At 36.9% G+C, this 22,037-nt stretch overlaps 2 protein-coding genes and 1 pseudogene across 2 annotated transcripts; all 3 read right to left on the bottom strand.

The window, feature by feature from the left end:
* Positions 1–1,451: 1,451 nt before the first annotated feature.
* On the bottom strand, positions 1,452–3,713 carry LOC113782048 (zinc finger BED domain-containing protein RICESLEEPER 2-like). Its single transcript, XM_027327960.1, has 4 exons — positions 2,729–3,713; positions 2,391–2,674; positions 1,612–2,298; positions 1,452–1,493 (listed from the first exon to the last, which is right to left on the bottom strand). Exons 1-4 carry the CDS (start codon positions 3,711–3,713, stop codon positions 1,452–1,454), a joined length of 1,998 nt encoding a protein of 665 aa, XP_027183761.1.
* Positions 3,714–9,813: 6,100 nt separating this feature from the next.
* Positions 9,814–12,199, bottom strand: LOC113783402 (dynamin-related protein 4C-like). Its single transcript, XM_027329526.1, has one exon. It carries the CDS (start codon positions 12,025–12,027, stop codon positions 10,015–10,017), a length of 2,013 nt encoding a protein of 670 aa, XP_027185327.1. The 5' UTR covers positions 12,028–12,199; the 3' UTR covers positions 9,814–10,014.
* Positions 12,200–17,620: 5,421 nt separating this feature from the next.
* Positions 17,621–19,818, bottom strand: LOC113781955 (annotated as a pseudogene).
* Between the last annotated feature and the right edge of the window lie 2,219 nt (positions 19,819–22,037).

The following is a 22,037-nucleotide window of genomic DNA, read 5'->3' on the forward strand; positions in this document are numbered from 1 at the left end:
ACTAATTGGAACGATAACACTTTTGCTTCTCTTATAGTCCTTGGCTGCGTGGCTCTTTTTTAGCCACTTATTGAGACCGTCCCTGCCCCATATGGATGAGGGGCAGGAGCGGTCATCAGATGGACCGCTCCTGAGCTGTTAAGGGCCAAGATTTGGCCACAAAAAATTGTAAGGTCCAGATCACTTCTTGTACCTCGATTTACACAACGTGTGTGGGGCCCACAAAATTTTGTTCTAAAGTTACACGTTGTGCAAATAAAATTACTCTGTGTGCAAACAAAGTTACGTGGTGTGCAAAATGCACAAAATCGCCAAGAACTGCAACCGTTCCTGCCCGTGGGCCGCCCTAGGGATGTAATCGAGCCGAGTCGAGCTCGAGTATCGCTATACTCGAGCTCGACTCGACTCATATACACAGAAGCTCGAGCTCGACTCGAGCTCGATCGAGTCTAAAAAATAGATACTCGAAGCTCGACTCGAAGAATTTCCTTTAGCTCGAGACTCGACTCGATAAGGTTCGACCTTTAGTCAAGCCTTATCGAGTCGAGTCTTATCAAGTTTTTTGACTCGATTTGACCAAAAAATGAGATCAAAGGTGACGTTTTGGAAAGATTCAAAGGCAAGCTGGATTGCTTGACATGAAACTTTCAAATTCAGCAATTACCCACCAACGGTAGGTGCCCACAAGAGCAGCAAAAAATGGATGATTCTAATTCCTCGGATCATAGTTCCTAAGTGTGCTGTAAAAGTACCCAAACTAACCAAAATTCCAAAACTCAGCAAACATGAGCTGAGCCACCAAATTGAGAGACAAACAATTATCTCAAACAGCCACAATATCCCAACTACCACAAGCTCAATTCAGAAACCAATGCCAAGATCTATCCAGAAATTCCTTTTCCCCACAAATATCACTAATTACTAACTAAAGAAAGCTGCTTTAAACAAGAACATGTCAGAAAAATATGTTCCTGGTTCAGAAATGGACCATAGTCCAGCAGAATTACAAGTGTTTGAACAGGATATAGAAGAATGAAGTTGAAAACTCTTGTCACTAACCTGACCCAGCAAAGATGACCTCAATACCACCATTAAAATGCAATCCCAGAGGCTGGAGCCTTTTACAGCAAATTGCAACAGCTCTTTCCAGGCTGTTGATTAGGCTGTCATTTTAAACAGAGGAAAGAGCAAAAGAATTGGACCCACAAGCAAAACCTCTGAACCTTATACCACACACGACACACTCAAAAAACAAGTTTTCTAGACATTTATCCTACACATTAGCATGTCATTAACCAGCGGCCAGCCTGCTCACACAATAGTCATACATTCGGCAAATGAAAGAAAAAGGCTTTAAAATATAAACATACTCCACAATACATAATAAGTTACGTCTCATAAATTAACAAGGTCCAAATTATGAGCTAATCTAGATTTAGAAACATAAATCTTCAAAGCTTTGGCAAGTCGAATTCTTTGATTGTCTTGGCTTCCTACAAAAAGCATAGAGGTAAAAACACAAAAAAAGTTACATAACTTCCCAAAAGAATAAATTAACTTATACTCAATAACTCAAATATAGAAGTTTGGTAGTAAAACAATAAAGCTGACCTTCATCTTCTTTTTGACGCCGTGAAGATTCCTACACCAATCTCCTGCGCACATCAATACTTGAACTGTCTCGGGGTGAAGTGCTGCTCGATAGGTGTCAATTACTCTATTTCCGGCACTAAAAGTGGCCTCCGATGCAACTGTAGTTATCGGAATGGCCAATATATCGCTAGCCATTCGAGAAAGTACTGGATATGAGATTCGATTTATTTTCCACCACCCCAAACAATCAAATTCATCGAGATCTTCTCCAATCTTTTGGCGAGGCTTGTCTAAATAATCAACCAATTCTGACTTATGAGGTTCGCTAGTCTCGACTTCATCACAATATTGATCAAAATCACCCCATCTAGTCTTCTTGGTCGCATTTGTTCCTTGCCTTTGGGAAGAGCTAGAAGCCATTGGCCCTCCTGTTGGATTCGCCGCTAGAGCAACATACTCATCATATAACTCAAAGAGCACTCGGCGAATGGTGGAAATGTTATGAGAAGCCTCTGAAGGTATATACATTTGAGGGTAGGTGAAGTCCACAACCCTCATTTTCTGTCTTGGATCTAAAATGGCAGCCACGGCCAATATCAAATTACAGTCACCCCAATACTTGTCAAACTTAGTTTTCATCCTTCGAACCATGGCCCGAATGAAGGGGTCTTCATCATTGACTCGAGCATCCAGCACTTTTTTTATCTTCACCAACTCTTGAAGGAATTGCTCGTAGGATAATCTGAACCAGAAATTATATGTGTGCACTCCCAAAATTTTTCCAAGACCGAACAAACCTTTTCAGCTTTTTTCCAATCCTCAGCAGATGGGCAAAAATCGTAACTTTGCTCTCTATCTTGGAAACGGGGAAAAACATCCTTAAATTTGATGGCACAATTCAGCATCTCAAATGTGGCATTCCATCTTGTCTTACAATTGTAAAGCAACTTTTTTCCTGGTATATGGAGTTGTTGCGCAATTTCAGCAAACATCAATGCACGCCCCTCTGATCGATTCACAAATTCCACGGAATCCCTAATGGCTTTGGTGATGTCCACAATCTCAGAAATGCCATCTTGAACTACAAGGTTCAAGATGTGTGCACAGCATCAAACATGGAACAATTTTCCATCACAAAGAAGCTTTTTGGACCTGGAGATGTCATCTCTTAATATTCTAACAGCTACATCATTGTTCGAGGCATTATCAACTGATATGCTGTAAATTTTGTGCTCAATGCCCCACTCTTTTGCACTTTTAAAAATTGAAGATGCTATCTCAACTCCTCGGTGAGGCGGTGGTATATGTACAAAACTGAAGACTCGCTTTTGTAGTTTCCAATCAGAATCAATCCAATGCCCGGTGATGACCATGTACTCGATCTTTTGATTTTTCGACTTCCAAAGATCGGTTGTGATGCTCACTCTTTCCACATTTTTCAACTTGTTCCTCAACTTATTTTTTTCAAGCTCATATACTTGCATACAATCATTTTTTGCTGTTGCTCGAGAGATTTTCTTCCACTCTGGCACCGCTCGTTTCATCATAAGATTGAAGCCTTCTTCTTCTAATATGGTGAATGGATGCTCATGCATTAGCACCCAATGTGCAGCTGCCTCTCTAACTTTCTCCATGTCAAACTTTCCGCTCAAGGGTGGCAAAGTCGGAAAAGAATCATCAGCTGGCTGGAAATTTAATTTTGTTTGCTGCTCAGCCTTTCTAATGCTTGCTTTTCGGGCTGAACATCTATTCCGATGTCTCCACATGCTACTTGTTTGCTTTGACTTGCCTCTTGACAGCTTTTTCTTGCAATGCTTGCAAATGGCATAATTCAATCCATTTTCCTCAACTTCGTCAAAATCATCCCAAGCCTCAGATGTTTTATTTCTTTTAGGGATCTGGAATTCATCTTCAGCTTCAGTTACTTCCCGCGTGTCTCCGCCTATTTGACCAGTTGGTTCTTCTTCTTCTTCTTCTTGTTCTTCAAGAGCAAATACTTGAACTCCAGCTGTTGTTGTATCATTACTTATGAAAACAGGGGTATCCAACGTGAATGGAGTAGTTGAATCATGAGCAGATGATCGCGGGATAGAAGATACCTCGGGAGGACTAATTGCCATACCTACAATTTACCCATAAAGTGAATATAAACATTCATTAGTACCAGCATATCACCTCAAAACAACTGCCCAACATATTATACATTTAGCTTACCAACTCCTTCGGCATTGCCTTCTAATCTTGAGCAACTCGTTGAATGTCTAGTGCCACTTTGCATTTTCTTGACAAAGATTCTGCCCGACTGGATTCAAAAGACATGAAGGTAGTAAGACATCCAAAACAGCAAAGTGTGGTCTAAGAAGGAGTAGAAAAAGAAAAAGAATAAGCATGTGAGGCTGCTCAAATCCGAATTTGGGCAAATTCATCACACCTAGTTGGTCAAATCATAACACAAAGGATTTTGAAGTCAGTCTTAGCTATATTTTTGCACACCATTATCCTAAGTCTGATTTTTTTTAAGAGCACAAATTAAAACTATTTACATAAATATTGCACGATTCCTAAATCTGCATCCGGTATTTGGCGCTTCTTGAGCGCCCACAGAATTGAAGTACTTAGAAATCCGCAGATGCCTCATATGACGCATACTATTACTAGCAAATGGTGTCCATTATCCAGTAAAAGGAAAAAGAAAAGCCAAAGAGATATAGCGTCCTCACTCCTCAGGCTCTACTTCCCAACTGTCTTCATTAAAATTGTGTAAAACGTCTACATAACTTCTCAGCTCCAAGCTTTAATAGATGAAGAGGTGTAAAAATTAATAATGGAACTTAATAGGATTTATCAGCTCAGCCACAGTAGGGTAATAAAATCTATACTGCGTAGTTGTAATTTGTAAAATAACTAGAAGCTACTACAAATTAATGAGTTCAAATAGTTACAAAAATTCTGATTTGCAATTTGCCCACCTTCAAGATCTGTGGGAGTTCACATACTCCGCCTGGAAGAGGACTGCAACAAGGACACAGAATCCTAAGACATTTTTCTACATACAGCACAATATTGAATTCAAAAACTGTTGCCTGTTAGATATGGCGCTAATTGAACTAAGCTCGACAATGACTAATCAAGAAGCCCTGATCCGGACTCCATCAGAAGGTTTTCATTTTTCTTCGATTTTAGTATTTTTTTAGTTCATCAGTAGGTTGTTTGATAGAAGTTGTGAAGCACCGAGGCATAATCCAAGAAAGTTCGACAAAGCAAATCATCAAGCAAAGGCTACTAGAAGAGCTGCGGTGAAAATTACCAAGACACCAACTTTAACATTAGAGCAGAGGCAGACATACCAGAATCTGGTTACCAGATGCGATGGCGATGGCGATGGAGTCTCACAGATGCGGCGATGGCGATGGCGATGGCGATGGAGTCTCACAGTCAGTGGTTGCCGGCTGGTAAAGTGAATTTTTTGGCGAGGCTTTCTTCGAACAGAGAAGAAAGTCGAACAAAGAAGGAAGAAAGTCTTTTCTTCCTTTTTTTTAGACATTTTTTCTTTTTAGTGTGTTATTACTTTTTTGCCATTATAGGATTTTATTATAAAGAAGGGTATATTGTAAATTCCATATAACTTATACCCATAACGGTCATTTTATAATTATAATAAATATATATTATTTAAATTATAAATATTTTATTTAAATAACTCTGGCTCGTCGAGCTACTCGACGAGCCTCAAGCCGGGAAAATGTGACTCGAAACTCGACTCGATTTGTAATCGAGCTACTTGAAACTCGACTCGAACTCGGGTTGACCCGAGTTCGAGTCGAGTTGTTGACCGAACTACTCACGAGTAGCTCGGCTCGCATACATCCCTAGTCCGCCCCATATCCGCTTTTTCGCCCTACTGTCCAAAGTAGCTATAACACCTTTTAGGGGGGAAATTAATGACGGAAGGAAAAGATGAATGGAAAATTGAACTTTCAAATGCAACTATTGTTAAGGGTTAGAGGCACTAAGCACCCTAACTTTGGTGATATTTTCACATTTTTCTTTAACGTTATTTTTGTTGTATTTTGCCCCTTCTATTAAGTCACATCAACTTTTATCATTAAAAAGAAAAGGTCAAAAGTTTCAATCTTGCCCTTATCTCCATTTCCCTTCATTTTTCTTTTCCTTGTCTAAGTTTCTCATTTCACACCTTTTTTGTAGGTGTAATTTCCTTTTTTTTTTGGAAAATTAAGAACTATGTTTCCAAAATATTCCACTTCTATTTTTTTTTTTTAAAAAAACTACCAATATTAAGCAAACACAAAACTTTGCTATTGTTAAAAATATTGCACATTAATTATGAACATCAATAAATGGAGGTAAGATACAATTGTGGTAAGATATCTCTCAAACACGTGTTAGTGAAAATATAAAAATTTTGACAAAAAATTATCTTGTTAAAATTACATAGCATTATTTTTTGGTATCTATTTTATGATTTTTGTTGTACATGAAATGATTTTATTTTAAATTTTACAACAGATTTCAATGACATGTAATTTTTTAAAAGGGTTTGGAACTCGTTTTAAGGAAATTCTTCCGAAACAAAAGGATCGGATCTTTTTTTCAAGCGTTGTTTCTTCACTAATTTTTACTTTGAAATCATTAATTTCTTTTTTGATAAACTGTTATTGTCGACCATTAGTTAAAGGGAAAAAGTACAATAAAAATAATGTTAGGAAAAAAAGTGCAAATGGCAACAAACTTTAGGAGGCTAAGTGCCTTTATCCCTAAGATTAATTCTAGTGTTTGATACTGCTTTGTCACTACAAACTTACTAGTCTGGAGTTTACTTTTGTCGAAATGGGAAGGAAAATTGGAGGGGCTAAGTTTTGTTCTGAACTAGACGCAAAGTTCTTTAATTACATTTTATTTAACCTCCCACTTCTCTGCAGACCCATCTCACCCCCAACAACCAACATTCTTTAATTACACAGTAGTATCAGAATCATGCTTTCACTTTTACGTGTCTATAACTCTTCTGTTTTTGGACTATATTTCTATAATTAAATGGAGTAACATTTTATGAAATTTGCGAGATTGTGATATTTAATAGTTTTTGCACTACAAAACTCCCGCGTGGCATTACCCATACAATAATATTACGCTAAAAATGGGCTTGGGGAAGTTCATGCTACATAAATCATACGTTGAGAGAAGAATGAAGAGGTTCTTGAAAGCCGTTCTTATTATTACTTCTTTTTTTTTTCCCATGAGTCTTTAACTTTCATCACTTAAGATAATAAGTTAATAAGACTGGAAATTGTTTGTTGAATCAATCTACCTGTAGGTTTTGAGTCTTCCCAAGTCTTCCTTTATAGTCATCTTCTTATTCTTGAATTTTCACTCACATATTATTTTCTTGTCACTTGTAAAGGAGTCTTCCCAAGTCTTTCCTTTGCCGTCGTCTTCTTTTTCTTTTTCTTTTTCACATCGTTACCTTTCAGCTCTTGTCAGTTATGTGTAATCGCCAATGAGAATTGTTACCTTGGAGAGCAAGTGTCAAAAAATAAGGAAAGTAATATCTTCAAATCTTGTGATTACGACTTGATAGCATAGTGCTATATCCAGTGGTTTTCTCGTTTGAATTAACTCAGAAAAAGAAAACTATTGACTCGTTAACTTCATGGCTAGTCTAGTCAAGCATGGGCAAATTTACAAATCTTTGGGCAAACTTTGGCATTCTTGATTGGATTGAAGTTTTTGCAAAAAAGTTTTTACATGTCTCAAATACCCTTTTATTTTACATATATAAAATTGTTATAGTATATTTATTTTTATAAAAATATATATAAAAAAAATAGACAATCCAAACGAGTACATGTGTAGACTAATTGGCTAACTTCCTCAAATTTTTTGTGTGTTTGATTGGCGGATTTGTTATTGTATCAAAGAGATTCAATGAACACAATTATGAAGTGTATGGAAACGAAGCTCACGGTCAAGGACAAATAATCAGTTAATTGCAATGAAAATATAGATGGCTCCACAATATATACGACTCCTCCTTCACAACAATTTTCCCTTGAGTCCTACTCTATGTGTAACTATGGCTGCAAACGAATTCAGTCACTTGCAAGTAGTTCAAGTCAAAACTCGACTCGAGTTTGGTTAACGAACTGATCAAATCGAACTCGAACTTAAAGATACTCGACCCGAGTTTCGTCAACTCGCAAGTCGACTCGAATATATATATATATATATATATATATATATAATTTTAATAGTAACATTACATATATATATAAATTCTTAATATTTTATTATTTGTTATGAAAAATTATTATTTTATTCATTTATTAAAAAATAAAATAATTATTTTTTTTATTTTTTTTATCTCGAGCACAAACTTTACATTGATAACTCGAGCTTGAGTTCGAGTTTAATAAAACTAAATCGAGATTCGATTCGATTAGGTCAAAATTCGACTCGACTCAACTTGTTTGCAAATAAGTTGTTATCAGATAAGTTGATAAAACCAGTCATTAGATAGTTAAATAAGTTGTAAAAGATTGCTCACAGTGTATTAGTTCAAGAATGCCTTTCAATCAGAAAAAAAGTAGAATTATTTATGTTTCAACCCTTTTTTCAACTTGCTTCTGATACAAAACAACAAATAGAAGTTATTGAGAGCAAGAGAATGACAGTGGGGGAATCAACTCCATTATCTTAGACCAATGGCTTCTTGGACTATTGGCCATCACAAAGGCTTCTCAATTCCTTTTGAGGTGGGAGTTCAAGGTTTTGAACCTTACTCCTATCATTTGTCATTCTATGTGACTTCTCCAAATTCAGTCGGTGCCGATTTAGTTTTCTCTGGTTCTTAATAACCTAGTTGAGTCTATTCCCATTTTCATAGAGTAGAAGTAGGTGTAAATTGTTGACGTTTGTATGGGAAAAAAAAAAAACCGCCGTTAACTTAAGATGCCCATTGTATTGGGCTAACCCAGAGCTTAGACCAAAAACATTTTCGTGGACTATATGTTTATATGTACGTCAATTTCGGACTCCTGCTCCAGTTAAAAGCATCCCAATCCTGACCAGAGGTGCATTTACTTCGAGACATTTGTAAATGGGAACTTTGGAAGACTGGGATAATGGGCACACAAGGAAACTTGAAGTCCTTATGATCATCTAATCAGTGCTCCTTAACGCACAGGAGAGTTCAATCCGGAACCTTATGATCATCTAATCAATGCTCCTAAGTCCTATCCGATTAACAAAGTTCTCAGAAAGAAAGAAAATTCATCATAACAACTGGATTGGGCTCCTCTCTAGTACTCATTCCTTCTAGTTTTCCTTATCCATCGTTTGGTACACAGAAATATCCAAAATGAAAAAGTTTTTCTAGCCAAAATGTTAACGACTCACAAGAATCCGCAGCAATTTCCTTGATTGTAAATTAACCTTGACGACAATAAAGATGTGAATTAATGACTTGCAAGAATCTGCAGCAATTTCCTGAATTGCAAATTTACCTTGATGACAGCAGAGATAACATGTCATGTCAAACTAAAGCAGCGTACAACAGTAAGGATTGAGATCCTCTACCGTCACATTAGTAAATGCAAAGTGCCGTTAAAGGTAGGAAATGGGGTATTTTGAAATTGAATGGAGGAGATTAAATGTAAAACGCTAATTTTAATGTGCCAAAAAAGTTTATTGCGTCATTTCACTTTATTGTATTATCGTCTGTATTTGTTATGTTAGTATCTACATCAATTATGTCATTATTGTCTCTAGCAATAGTATAGAGTGTATTCAATTAAAAAAACCAGCTTGAATATCAGCCAATATTCATGAATGTGTATCAGCTTGTATAGCATAAAAACTTACAGTAACCAGCACAACATTCATGAATTTAAAAAAAGAAATGAAGAAAAAGAACAAAACCAACAGGAGGGCTCCCATTGCAGTCGAAAACATGACCGGAAAAGGCATAAAGAAGGAATGAATCAGGAAAAAGAAGAATGAGTGATAGTAGTATTAGCTGATCAGATGGCTATAATGCTCCTTGCAGTCCTACCTGAAAAATGTCATCAAGCAGAATTGAACTTATAGTAGTTATCAGTTACTGGTCTGCGGCTGATGAAGAGTAGACAAGATTTTATGAGAGGGGCAGGGAATCCCTTATCAGCTATGACGCGGGGTGGAAAGATAGGACTGAATGGGAAGTTGCGGACAAACAAATCCAGTCACATTTAGTATTGGAATCCAAACACATCCTGGAGGAAGCTTTTTTAATGCTAGCACGAATGCTCCACTCGAGTTTTATTGGTAACACAAAATAGCAAATTTAAAAAAAAAACAACAACAAAGCAATAGTACTTTTACGATCTTTCAAATGGCGAAGTAAACAAAGGGTATTATGACCAATCAATCAGCATAAGCAGCAATTTTGTCCATTATCTCTGCAACAATCTCTTTAGACTCCCTCAGCAACTTGATGCTTCCATTCAATCTGTAACGTTTACAAGCAATAGATGGAGATTCCTCCAGCATCCGTTCCAATGCACCCCCGTGAGTTCCCATTAACTCATTCACCATTTCGGTTTCCATGTCTTTGTTCACCAGATTTTGGATGCTGAAGAGTAAATGCAAAGCCATGCTATCAACCAACCTCCTCAGGACAATCTTCCAATAAGCAGTCATCCTCATTTTCAGATCAAAAGCTTGTTGTGCAACGACCAGATGATTTCTCAGATGCCCGACTTCAACCTCACCAATTCCATCAATCTCTAGACTTGTTGATTTCGTACAATCATTCATAATGATCATGAACCTGTCCTGGCTTCTCATCAGATCATGCCAGGTTGCAGAATACTCAGGATTACAAGTATAATCGGTGAGTTTCTCCATTTCGATGATCTGCGATACCCAATCAGCTGACTGCTCCCTTTTTTTGGAAACAAGATTTTGGGCTGCTCTTCTGATTGAAGGTTGAAGTTGTGGGTAGTTGTCAGAGTGCTTCATCAAGACAGGAACTAACACCCCTTGTAAATACTCCCAAAACTTGTTCACAAATCCAGCGGGTGTAGCGGAAATGGCCATGACCATTTTTTGTAGTGAAGTGCGAAATGCTGTGCGAGGAAGGAAATTAGGTAAGCTTATACCTTTAGCTTCCTCCAGGATGCTAATCTCTTCCTCCAAGAAGGCCTGCTTTTGTTCAACTTTGATAGAGATTAACTGCAAATCCTCATAGTAATCGCTCAGCATCTCTGCCAGTCTAGCAGTACAATGCATTTCCTTTTCATCTGGATACTCATCGAATTCCCCTCTGATAAATATTTTCCTCAGGGACTCTTTGGCTGAAGAAATGATGCGCATAAAAGCAGTGACTGCTTCAGGAACGGATTTCAACTGTTGTGGCAACTTGTTCAGCTCTGCAACACTTGTACTTAGCTTGTCATTGATCTTTCTCACAATATCTGGCAAGCATTTTGAAATTATAGTTGCCTGAATTTGCACCAGTTTCTGGGCTAAAACAGGAATGCCAACCATAGACTTGTGGATCTTGGACAGAAACGGATGTGTTTCAAAAAGTGAAGCTTCTACAGCTTGAGCTTCCTCGTATGATTCATCGCCAATTCGATTTCTCACACAGACGTATCCAAGTCCAATATTCACATCATCAGCCGTTACCTTCTCGAGCAAGCCTTCAGGGGATTTGTCTGCCTTGGTGACAACTGCCAGAGTTCTTTCGCCCATTTTGTCGACTTTTTGGGACATCCGAATTGATTCACAAGTAGAAAAATCAACAGTAGCTGATAAAACATTGAGTATTATGCTTTCTTCTGGTTTAATATACTCCATAATGATTGCTGATATTTGCTCATAGATGTCTTCAGGCTGCCCGTGAACTGGAACTCTAGTAATCCCAGGTAAATCCACCATAGTAAGATCAGGGACCCCATTCTTCTTAACAATCAAAGTCAGGGGAACATTTGATATTCCCTTGCTTCTGCCAGCAATCTCATCAGTTGCAACGCTGATGGCCTCAGCAATATGGTCCTCATCGGTTGGAACAACTCTTCCGTTGAACTCCAAGCTCAGCTCTGGCTCGGGACTGGGATGACTTTGGAGCCTCATAATCAAGGGAACCCTTGTGCATATCCCTTGTCCCCTAGGCAAGCTAATTCCAGCCAAGGACTCTAGAACGCTGGACTTACCTGAAGATTGATCTCCTACAACAACAATTGTTGGAAGCTGGATTCCTTCTTGCATGACTTTAAGGTTTCGTAGCCTGTCTATGCAGTCCAGCAATGGCCTAATGCGTTCATTGTAGGATGACACGATGGGGGCTAGCGTTTCTTCTTGAACAGCTTGAACGAGGTCTTTGATCATGGACAGCTTGAACGAGTTCTTTGGTGATTTCTTCAGAAACAACATTGGAGCCGTTGCTTATTACACTCATGTGTAATTTCTCGTGGTTGTTGGTTTTGAGTGTTTCTATTATATTGTCGCAGGTAAAAAGATTCGGAACTTGGAAGGGAAAAAGGAGATGAAAGAGCAAGAGATTTTCAGGTTTGGTGATAGCAAATTTGGATTTGTGGATAATTTATAGGTGATTTTTTATGTTGATCTCAGTACCATCTCTTTTCTTGGATGAAATACGGTGTTCCAAGAATTGAGATAGAAATACGAAATCTATGAAAAAGTTAAATGATCAACCAAGCAAAACAATAGCATCTTTTAAAGTCGTTAACTCCAAGGTAAATCAGCACAGATTCCTTAATTCGCTCTGCAAAATGGAAAGCTGATGCTTAACTTGCTTTTCTCTCGTCCTTTGTCAACAGAAAAAGTAAAAGTTCATCGAAAATCAGCTATAACCGTTCGATTGATCAGCAGACTAATTAGCGGTGTGAGATAGAATTACTTTGTTATATCACACCCAAATTAATCGTGACAATCAAAAGACTTGTAGGTCATTAAATTGTTCTTTTCCTTCAACTTTACGTCATACTTGTGCTTCACCATTTGCGTCATGGGATCCAATAATGAGCGTACTATTATTAATTTATTATTCCTTCTGGTGGAAAGTGGAAACAAGCTAGTGGGATCAATTGACTTCTTTTCTTTGGCCATGACAAAGGAAAATGTTCGATCTTACAAAGGTAGGCAAACATGGAAAAAGCTTGCACCCCCGCTCTTTCGCCTCACAATCCAAAGTAGCTATCACCATTTAGGGGGAATTATTTGACAGTCTTTTTGTGTTTGAATTGGATTTTTCTGAAATTTTGTAGAAAAATTATTGTAACGATTTGATAAGTGTGAAATAAAAAGGTGATTCGGAATTGTGTTTCCGGAACCCCACAATCCAAAGTAGCTATCACCGTTTAGGGTGAATTATTTGACAGTCATTTTGTGTTTGGATTGCATTTTTCTGAATTTTTTATAGAAAAATTATTGTAACGATTTGATATATATGAGATAAAAAGGTGATTCGAAATTGTGTTCACGGAAAACATTCTAATGCAATCATTCACGGAATTGTGTTCACGCAATTTTTCCAAACATTCTAATGCAATTAAGATTAATGTGAAGAATCCTATTCCTAGGCTGTAAGAACTAAGAAGACCGAAAAACATAATGCATAAAATAGTCAATTGTTTTCTAACGCAATTATATTGTATTCTTTACGTTAGCTGAAGAATGAAGAGGTTTTTAACATTAACAATTGTGCTTATTTCTTTGCTTCTTCTTTCTTCACGAGTCTTTTAACTTTCACTTATGATAAGTTAGAGGAAAAATGGCCAATTTTGTCCTTAAATTTTTTTAAGGGTGCTAATTTAGTCCCTAACTTTTATTTCTGATCAATATGATATTTGAACTTATGGTGGCATCACTAGTTAAAAACGATCTTACTTCTCATTGGCTAATTAAATAGTGGTATTACGAGAACATTACTCACGAGAATGTAATAAAACAAGCAAATCGTCTAAAAAATCACCAGATAAAACTTTTAAATTGTGTAAAAAAATCACCAAATAAAACTTTTTAAAGTTTAATCTTGTGACTTTTTACTATACAGTTTCGTAAGTGACGTTTTCAAAATATCCTTCTTTAGTTGGTCAATTAGGAGTCAGATTGGTTTTAGGTGGCACCGCCACCATGAAGGTCCTTAATTGGAACTGCAAGTTAAGTTCGCATATTAAATTGATTAGAAATAAAAGTTAGAAACTAGACCGGCACTAGTAAAAAGTTTAGGAACGAAATTGCCCTAAATTAGATAAGACTGGAACATATTTGTTGAATCAGTCCAGCTATGTGTAAGTTTCAAGTCTTCCCAAGTCTTCAATAGTAATGTGATTACGACTAAATAGCATAGTACCTATATCTAGTGGTTTTCTTGATTGAATTAACTCAGAGAAAGAAAACTATAAATATTGTCTCATTACATTAACTACATGGCTAGTCTAGCCAAGCATGGGCAAAAATACAGATCTTCGGGCAAACTTTGGCAATTTAAAAAGGTCTTGTTTATATTGAAGATTTTTTGTAGAAAAATTTTTACGTTTTTCGTGATTTCATTTTTCGGATACTTTTTTATCTCGCATACATCAAATTGTTATAGTATATTTTTTTGCTTAAAATTCAAAAAATGATGATCTAAACGAGACCTAAGTATGTGTATAGACTAATTGGCTAACTTCTTCAAAATTTTTGTGTACTTGATTTGGCGGATTTATTATTCTATCAAAGAGATTCGATGAACACGATTATGATGTGCATGGACACGAAGCTCACGATCAAGGCTAAATAATCAGTTAATTGCAACGAAAATGTAGATGTCTCTACAATATATATACACTATTTCTTTACAACATTAATATTCCCTTGAGTCCTACCCCTTGTGTAATACTAGTATTAGTTTTGTGAACCAATGTAGAAAAAAAAAAAAAACAATATAGTCAAATATCCTCTAGTATTAGTTTCGCTTGAACAATAGTCGTTTCTCTTACCCAAACAAGAGGACTATATAATCCTAATATTCTAACAATGAGAAATAAATTACTCCCTCCGTCTCAATTATTTTGTCATGTTTCGAGAATCCAATATTCTAAAAATAGTGATTTAATTATGATGCTTGTATTTTTTTTCTCAATTTTACTCCCACAAATTCAAAATATGAATTTGAATAATAATATGTATATGCTTAAAGGGAGGAACTATATTGGAAGTAGAGACTAAATAATGTTTTAACTTTCTGAACATTACAAATACTTTGAGACATTCCAAAATGAAAAATATGACATTTTCTACGAAACGGATGGAGTAATTCGTACCGAACAAAAAGTCTAGCCAAAATATCCAATACATGATGTGATAGCTCAATCTTCCCTTAGGGCGTACGCTAAGGGTTAGCGGATTGTCTGCTCAACTCTCGTCAGGATTAACTAATCCAAAATTTTCAGTAGGTATTAAAACAAACAACATAATTTCAAAACACCGCAACCTAAAGTTATATACAATTCAAGCTTAAAATACAAGCTTAAAATATTTAATTTTATACAAATACATATAAGGTTTATTAATACAGAAGAGTTTAAACAAAATGTCTAAGGTTTAAACCTAGCTCAACTCTTTCCCAAAATCACCAACCCAAATCTTTGCCCCTGAAAGGAAAACAAGGATAACGGAATGAGCTTTCGCCCAATGTGATACCACAGGGTTACGCAATCAAAAATCACATAATTCGAACTTTAAACTATCAAATATAAGCACCAATTAGGGAGATAAGTAAACACCACAACTAACACAAAGTGCTTCAAATAAAAAGATACAGTTGGCTCTCAGGAGCCAAATTCTCAATCGCATTAGTTTGATCCAAATCCGTTGACACTCCGTCAACGTTTACAGAAACAGAAATATTGACCGTAGATCCCTGCTTTACACCAGTTTCCGTCTACCAATCATACCCGTTACCTGGTCCAAACACCAAACAGAAACAGTGGTGGTAATATTCGAGTATATCAAATATCAGAAGAATTCAAACTCTGATACCACCTATGACGACCCCATCTTCCCCTAGAACGTGGCCTAGAGGTTAGCGAACCACCTGCCCAACTCTTGCCAAGACTCACTCACTAACATTAATTTCAGAGATCACATTAACTCCAAAGTAAGCACGAAACTCTCTAAGAAATGTTACAAATCATCCAACTTCATAAAACATCCATACTTAGGTGGACAACTAAACAGATCAAAATACAAGTAGTTCAATCAAATCACTAAATATAAATAGGATGGCATTTACTTAAAATGAGGACTACAACTTTTCAACTCACTATTTTTTGGATATCAAATCAATAACACCATAATTTTTCAATATAGCATCTATAAGCTACAAATCGTCCAAATACACAAATCAAAGTACAAACCAAAAGATAAGAACTTGAACATCTAGTATCATAGTACAATGTCAGCCAAATACAAGTTTAAAATTTTCTATTACAACTAGTACTATTCTTGTCTCTTTCATCCCCACACCCTGCTAAGGAAAACAAATAAAGGGATAAGGTAAAAATCTAGTGAGGTTTCAAGTATCATGCAAGCAAAGTACCAATCTTAGAGCAAGTAAGAAAATGGTAACTAAATAAAACAATAACAAGCAACTAGGAAACAAGTAGCACTTTCAAATCGAAGGATACATTTCCCTCATATTGGCTGCTTAACTCGTAATCGTTGACATTCCGTAAACCTTGGAATACACTGTCAAGTCTAGTAGATCACCACTTCACACCATCTCCAACCACCGATCATCCGCCTTACCGAGCCAGCACGCCAATCAAGTACAAGTGGGATAATACTCGAATATACCAAGGCCAATAACAAGATATAAGACCCATGGTTTATCGGTCACCTTGACCAAATCCTTACTGGCTCGATTTGACCAACTAACCAATGGGGATGGGATCCCAAAACAAGTATAGTCGGTGAAATAATAACTCCAACCGGCTTTCAAGTCATGCACGGATATATCGGTTCACAAGTAAACAAGTCAACAAAAATTCAAACAAGTTAGGTTGAGTGCGATAAAGTACACATTCGCCTTTTCAATATCAAATCAAGATATCTAGTAACAAGTCACATAGTTCAAGTCATGCAGTTGAAACACTCACCAAAATAAATGGACAATCACATCTCGATTTTAGGATTTTCTTAACTCACTACTGACTCTTGAAACACATCCAAGCTATAATTACACTTATCATCTTGATCAAAACAAGTAAAAAACACAGAAGATCCAATTTTAAAGTTATCAAACGTGTAGGTTAAAAGGTATAGGATTTTGCAACCAAATGCATGAATATAAGTGTGAGGATCAAAAACAACCTAAGAGGGGGGTGAATTAGGTAGGTTGAAAATTGGCCAAATTATGAGTCACTTTTTGAGTACTTGCCCTCTTTTTCTAAAAGACCACACAATGGAGCAATGAATGAGAAAGCACAAGTGCTTATGAGTAGAAGAGATGAGCAATTTATTTATCAAGATAGAAAGTAAAAGAGATAGAGTATCAAGCCAAATACCAAACTCCTCTTGAGTTTGAATGTCACTTTAAAGAGCAAGCTTCTTCAAGTTGATCAACTTACAACCAATCTTTTGTGTACAAAGGAAGGATCACTTCCTCCTTGCCCCAAGCCACACTTGGTCAAGCAAGGAAGTTTTACTATTACTCGGATAACCCTCACAGAGCTACACTTTAAATGTTGTTCAGAAGATTAATGGCAAAGAAGTGGATCTGTCCTTAATTGGTAACCACATTCACTGTTGGACGATTTTGGCTTCATTAAAATCACACATGTGAAGAGACCAAATAATGTACCTGCCCATATTATGTCAAAATTGGCTTTGTTTCTTGAAGAAAGTAGTGTTTGGTTTGTAAACTTTCCCAAGATAGTAACTGAAGCTGCTCTTGCAGATTTGGTACAAATGAATATGTTTCTGTTGCTTCAAAAAAAAAAGAGCAAATTTAAGGGAAAAAAAAACAACAACAACGACAAAGCAATGGTACTTTTATGATTTATCAAACGGCAAAGAAAACAAAGGGTATTATGACCAATCTAATCAGCATAAGCAGCAATATTGTCCATTATCTCTGCAACAATCTCTTTAGACTCCCTCAGCAACTTGATGCTTCTATTCAATCTGTAACGTTTATCAGCAATAGATGGAGATTCCTCCAGCATCCGCTCCAATCCACCCCCGTGATGTCCTATTAACTCATTCACCATTTTGGTTTCCATGTCTTTGTTCACCAGCTTTTGGATGCTGAAGAGTAAATGCAAAGCCATGCTATCAACCAACCTCCTCAGAACAATCTTCCAATAAGCAATCATCCTCATTTTCAGGTCAAAAGCTTGTTCTGCAACAACCAGATGTTTTCTCAGATGCCCGACTTCAACCTCACCAATTCCATTAATCTCTAGAGTTGTTGTCTTCCAACGATCATTGATAATGTCCATGAATGTGTCCTGGCTTTCCATCAGCTTATGCCAGGTTGCAGTGTACTCAGGATTACAAGTATAATCAGTGAGTTTCTCCATTTCGATGATCTGCAGTACCCAATCAATTGACTGCTCCCTTTTTTCGGAAACAAGATTTTGGGCAGCTCTTCTGATTGAAGACTGAAGTTGTGGGTAGTTTTCAGAGTGCTTCATCAAGACAGGAACAAACACCCCTTGTAAATACTCCCAAAACTGCTTCACAAATTTAGCTGGTGTAGCAGAAATGGCATTGACCATTTTTTGCAGTGAAGTGAGAAAAGCAGTGCGCTGAAGGAAATTAGGTAAGCTTATACCTTTAGCTTCCTCCAAGATGCTAATCTCTTCCTCCAAGAACTTCTGCTTTTGTTCAACTTTGATAGAAATGAACTGCAAATCGTCAGAGTAATTACTCAGCATCTCTGCCAGTCTAGCAGTACAATGCATTTCTGTTTCACCAGGATACTCATCAAATTCGCCTCTGATAAATATTTTTCTCAGTGACTCTTTGGCTGAAGAAATGATACACATAAAAGCAGCGACTGCTTCAGGAACTGATTTTATGTGTTGTGGCAACTTGTTCAGCTCTTCTACACTTGCAGTTAGCTTGTCAGTAATCTTGCTCACAATCTCCGGCAAGCATTTTGAAATTATAGTTGCCTGAATTTGCACCAATTCTGTGCTAAAACAGGAATGCCAACCATAGACTTGTTGATCTTGGACAGCAGCGGATGTATTTCGAAAAGCATAGCTTCTTCAGCTCGAGCTTCCTCGTATGATTCCTGGCCAATATGATTTCTCACGCAGACATATCCAAGCCCAATGTTCACATCATCAGCTGTTACCTTCTCAAGCAAGCCTTCGGGGGTTATGTCTGCCTTCGTGACAACTGCTAGTGTTCTTTCGCCTGTTTTGTCAACTTTTTGGGACATCCGAATTGATTCACAAGTCGAAAAATCAACAGTAGCTGATAAAACATTGAGTATTATGCTTTCTTCTGGTTTAATATACTCCATAATGATTGCTGATATTTGCTCGTAGATGTCTTGAGGCTGCCCGTGAACTGGAACTCTAGTAATCCCAGGTAAATCCACCATGGTAAGATCAGGGACACCATTCTTTTTAACAGTCAAAGTCAAGGGAACATTTGATATTCCCTTTCTTTTGCCTGCAATCTCATCAGTTGCAACGCTGATGGCCTCAGCAATATGGTCCTCATCGGTTGGAACAACTCTTCCACTGAACTCCAAGCTCAGCTCTGGCTCGGAACTAGGATGACTTTGCAGCCTCATAATCAAGGGAACCCTTGTGCAGATCCCTTGCCCTCTAGGTAGGCTAATGCCAGCCAGTGACTCTAGAACGCTAGACTTTCCTGAAGATTGATCTCCAACAACAACAATTGTTGGAAGCTGGATTCCTTCTTGCATGAGTTTAAGGTTTCGTAGCCTGTCTACACAGTCAAGCAATGGCCTAATGCGTTCATTATAGGATGATACGATGGGGGCTTGGATTGCAAGTGGTTGGATTGCAAGTGGTCCTTCTTGATGATGACCAACGAGGGCTTTGAGATCGCCGATCCCTTTGCTGAATGCCCTCATGTTTAATTTTTCTTGTGGTTGTTGGTTTTGAGAGTTTCTGTTATATTGTCGCAAGTAAAAAGATTGGGAACTTGGAAGGGGAAGAGGAGATGAATGAGCAAGATATTTTCAGGTATGTTATAGCAAATGTGGATCAGTGGATGAATTTATAGGAGGTTTCTGATGTTGATCTCAGTACTATCACTTTTCCTGGATACTCAAAAAAAAAAAAGAAGAAATAAGATGTTCAAGAATTGAGATAGAAGAAATCTATGAAAAAAAAATTAAATGATCAACCAAGCAAAACAATAATTCAGTTTCAACATTTTTTAAAGTAGTTCAATTCCAAAAGGTAAACGGCACAAATTCCTTAAAGCAGTTCAATTCCAAAAAGGTAAAACGGCACAAATTCCTTAATTCAGCTTCAACATTTTTAGCTTTACAAAGTGTAAGACTGACGCTTGACTCATCAGGAAAATAAATTCATCAAGAATCAGCTAAAAACGCTTTGATGATCAGTAGCCTAATCACTGGTGCAAGATAGAATTGCCTGTTACATCACACCCTAATTAATCGTGATAATCAAAAGACTTCAAGATAATTAATTTGCCCTTTTACTTCAAGCTTATGTCATACATGTGCTTCACCATTACTTGAGGAATCCATTGCTCCATGGGATCCAATAATCAGTGTACTATTATTCCTGGTGTAAACACACTAGTGGGATCAATTGACTTCTTTGGAAACGCTTGAAGAATTAACACCGTCCATGCCAAAGGAAAGAGTTCGATCATTTCCCATGACAAAGGAATAGGGTTCGATCGTACAAAGGTAGGCAACCATGAAAATGCTTGCTGTGGTAAAAGTTCTGTACCTTTAGACTCTTTTGAATAATATCACAGCATAAAGTGCAACATGGGGATATGAATTGATTTGTATACTATTACTCCTTTCGTTCCATTTAAATGTCATACTTTTCATTTTGTAATATTTTAAAATGTTTATTATATTGAGAAAGTCAAAACACTTTTTAGTCGCTCCTTTCGATACAGTCCATCCCTTTAATCATATGTATGTTATTATTCAAATTCAAAATTTGAATTTGTTAGGGTAAAATTGAAAAGAGAAGTACAAATATCACAATTAAATCACTATTATTAAGAGGTTGGATTCTCGAAACATGACAAATTAATTGAGATGGAGGGAGTACATCATATAATATTGGTAGTAGTTTCTTTGAATTTTTCAGGATTATACTTTCATCACGTGTCTGTAACATTTTTGTTTTTGGTCTTTACGTCTATAATTAAATGCAGTAACTCTTTATGCCCCTCATAAAAATTCTCAGAATATGACATTTATAGCTTTTGCACTACAAAATTCCTCTGTGGCATTATCCATACATTTTATGCTAAAAGTATGCTTGGGAAGTTCATGCGAAGATAAGTCACATAAGTTAGGAGAAGAATGAACATCTTCTTATTCTTTTTACATTGTCTTGTCACTCAACAAGTCTTCCTCATATAGTCTTCTCCCTTTTCATTTTTTCACATTGTTTGCTTTTCAGTTCTTCTTACTTCTTAGGCCTCGTTTGAGATTGCAGTGCATTTTCAAAAAAATGTGCTTTTAAGCACTAAAAATATTTTAAAGGTGTTTGATAACTAATTTCTCCTAATTTAAAGAGGCCAATTTTTAGTAACCTAAAACACTTTGTTAAAAGCACTTATACAAAAATGTTTCTTTATAGCAACCGCAAACAGAGCCTTAATCATGTATAATCGCCTGTGAGAGTTGTTATCACAGGGGAGAAGTGGGAATAAAAGAGAAGCATAAATCCTCGTATGAGAGTTGTTATCATAGGGCTACAATTTTCCCATCCCATATTTGAACTCTCTCTATTTTGAGAGCTTCTCTCTCTAGTTTGAGAGCTTCCCTCCTGCGATAGGAGTTTTCAAATTTCGAAAGCCAGTGGCAACCTAAAAAAGAAAGAAATCTGAGATTCAGAGTAAAGAATAGTGACTCTTCAACTTCCGTACAACTACAAGCATCCAAATATAGCAATAATAACCCTTTGGTGTGTTTACGCCTCTATTTTTCTGGTGTGAAAATGGTCATGATCCCGGGAACTGTAGAAGGATGCTAACCGTAGAGGATATCGGTGTGTGTGTTAGAAGAATCTGAGTGGGTTGGGTAGAGGTCTTGTTTAGTTTTTCAGCTTGTACTTGGTTTTCTAAGCTTTCCCGTACCTTGTGTTCTTCTACTCTGTTTTGCAGGTTTATGCAACTGGAGTTCCGCGAAAGGAAATAGTGCAAAGGTGGTGTCAAGTAGCTGGATTTCT

Source organism: Coffea eugenioides, chromosome 9, assembly GCF_003713205.1.
Source record: "Coffea eugenioides isolate CCC68of chromosome 9, Ceug_1.0, whole genome shotgun sequence".
NCBI classification, from domain to species: Eukaryota; Viridiplantae; Streptophyta; class Magnoliopsida; order Gentianales; family Rubiaceae; genus Coffea; species Coffea eugenioides.

Excerpts from the sequence above, each read along its gene's own strand:
- LOC113782048 (XM_027327960.1), bottom strand. The coding sequence starts at position 3,713 with ATGGCAATTAGTCCTCCCGAGGTATCTTCTATCCCGCGATCATCTGCT. Across the intron at positions 2,675-2,728 it reads CAGGTCCAAAAAGCTTCTTT|TTCAAGATGGCATTTCTGAG; the intron begins GTGATGGAAAAT and ends TGAACCTTGTAG. Across the intron at positions 2,299-2,390 it reads ATTGGAAAAAAGCTGAAAAG|ATAAAAAAAGTGCTGGATGC; the intron begins GTTTGTTCGGTC and ends GAGTTGGTGAAG.
- LOC113783402 (XM_027329526.1), bottom strand. The coding sequence starts at position 12,027 with ATGTTGTTTCTGAAGAAATCACCAAAGAACTCGTTCAAGCTGTCCATG.